Genomic DNA, 2500 nt, shown 5'->3' with positions numbered 1-2500 from the left:
TCTACATTTTGACAATCTGGCTGTCAAGTTGTACTTTCTTAAACGTTCCAAGACATTTACTAATGCTTTCATATGGTCTTTCCATGTACTACCATATATGAAAATATTGTCAAAATAAAAGGCAATGTTACTCAGTCCAGTTAATACCAATCTCATGAGTCGAATATACGTAGCACCTGCTGTCACTAAGCCAAAGGGGAGTCTCGTGAATTCCATCAGGCCTCTGTGGGTAGGAAAAGATGTTAAAGGCATAGCACTCTCTGAAAGTGGAATCTGATAATATGCTTTCGTCAAGTCTATTTCTGAAAAGAATTGTGCTCCTGCAAACTTAAACAATTCTTCCTCCACAGTGCAGGATGGTTCAGCGTGAAATACAGTGATCGAATTAATTGCACGAAAATCAATAGCCATGCGGTATGTCCCATCGGCTTTCTTAACCATTACTACTGGAGAACAATAGGGTGAAGAGGACAGTCTTATAATGCCTTGTTCATATAAATGATCTACTTCTTCTCTGAAGTGAGACTGGAGATGGACGGGTATCGGGTATCTTTTAGCTCTTATAATCTCAGTAGAAGTTAATTCAATATTATGCTTAATTAATGAAGTGCACCCTGGTATATCAGAAAATATATCTGTCCAAGAATCAATTAAAGTTTGAATATCTGCTTTCTGCTGAGAACTCAGATCTGGAGATAAATTTTGATAATTTAAGTCCGAACTTTTATCGGAATCTACTTTACCATCTGTAGTCAGAGGTAGTTCATCCATTCCCCCAGAATCATCTTCCACTAAGCACATATGGACTGTCTGGAAAGGTTCAAGAACATTATTTACAACATCAGTTACTTCATCTAACGCATGTGTTCTACTTACATTGCTTCTACGGTAATATTTCTTAAGTAGGTTAACATGATAAAGCTTGAGAGTGCCCTTCTCATCAATTAAGTAATTTACTTTGTTCTTTTGTTCAAGAACAGGGAATGGACCCCTCCAGGCCATCAATAATTTGTTTGTACGATCAGGAAGTAAAACTAAGACCTCATCACCTTTCTTAAAATGTCTCTTCTGTGACTTTAGATCGAAGTATGAGCGATATCTGGATGAGCTGATGTCGGCATTCTGAGCAGCAATTTTGGCGCAGTCAGCCAATTTATCTTTTAATTCGATAACATACTGATACGTAGAACGCTGGTCCTCATTTACATTAGGATTTTCCCATAAATCTCTCAGGACTGACAGTGGCCCTCTCACGGTACGACCATAAAGCAGCTCAAAAGGGGAAAACGCTGTACGGTCGCTCGGAATTTCCCTCAAAGCGAAAAGAGTAGGTATGAGATACCGATGCCACTCCTTTGGTTTTTCTATACACAACTTCCTCAAGGAAGCCTTCAGTGTACTGTGGAATCTTTCTATCCTACCGTTACAACTTGGGTGGTATGGAGTTGTGAAAAGTGGCTTTATACCGAGTAACTTGTGGAGTTCACCCATTAATTTGGAAGTAAACTGTGTGCCTCTGTCTGAGAGTATCTCCCTAGGAATGCCTACCCGAGAGAAAATCACTAGTAAAGCCTCAGCTACAGACACCGAATCAATGTCTTTTAACGGGAGAGCATCAGGGAACCCGGTGGCAAAATCTATTAACGTTAAGATGTATTTATGACCTTGGGAAGATGCAGGAGTTAATGGTCCAACAATGTCAATCGCGACGCGAGAAAAAGGTTCAGTCACAATAGGTATTGGCTGCAATGGGGCTGGCTTTATTTTACCTTTACTGGACATTCTCTGGCATTTCTCACAAGATCTGCAGTAGTCTTTGATATCAGCACCCATTCCAGGCCAATAAAATTGTTCCCTTACCTTAATTTCTGTTTTGCGGTGCGAGAAATGGCCTGCAAGTGGACTTTCATGCGCCAGACTGAGAATTATCTTCCGGCAGTCTGCAGGTACAACCAGAGAGGATTTACCAACCCTTTCACGGAATCTGGAATTCACACAGGAACGGTAGATCAAACTGTTAATTACCTCATACTTGTACAAAGAGCCATCACGCATATTTTCCGTTTCCCCAGCATTACCCTTGCACCGGATACCTGACAAAGATGGACAAGATGACTGGAGTTTGACGAATTCAGAATGTGTGATATTAAGAGGTTCTAACTTCGGTAATACTAAAGGATGGACTCTCTTAATTTTATCTGATCTAGTTTCAACTGCTTGAACATATTCATCAGTAACATTAGTCGTTTTTGCAACAGATACAGTACGCGGTATAGTCACAACATGGTCAGACACAGCTGAACTGATAGATTTACCAGTAATAGCATCAGGGTTATTATGATCTCTTACACCTGGAATATTCCCAATTAATACAGAGCAAAATTTAATTGGCGCCCTTACAGCTTTAACCCATCCAACATAATATGGGCATCGAATGAAACATTTGACCAGAGGAAAAGTGTCTGTACGCCCTAGATAATCAGAAACTCTAGTCCAATGA

General features: G+C 40.1%; 1 protein-coding gene across 1 annotated transcript in view; it reads right to left on the bottom strand.

Moving 5' to 3' along the window:
- Positions 1 to 2500, bottom strand: part of LOC125031342 — a 4814-nt gene that overhangs the window by 1229 nt on the left and 1085 nt on the right. The window contains exon 1 of the mRNA XM_047622049.1: positions 6 to 2500. This exon is cut by the window's right edge and continues 1085 nt beyond it. Coding sequence (XP_047478005.1) covers positions 6 to 2500 — 2495 coding nt within the window. The remainder of the gene's footprint in view (positions 1 to 5) is intronic.

Source organism: Penaeus chinensis, chromosome 12 (assembly GCF_019202785.1).
Source record: "Penaeus chinensis breed Huanghai No. 1 chromosome 12, ASM1920278v2, whole genome shotgun sequence".
In the NCBI taxonomy this organism is placed as follows: Eukaryota; Metazoa; Arthropoda; class Malacostraca; order Decapoda; family Penaeidae; genus Penaeus; species Penaeus chinensis.
Note: the sequence above shows the minus strand (reverse complement) of the source record. Positions and strands in the feature narration are given on the sequence as shown.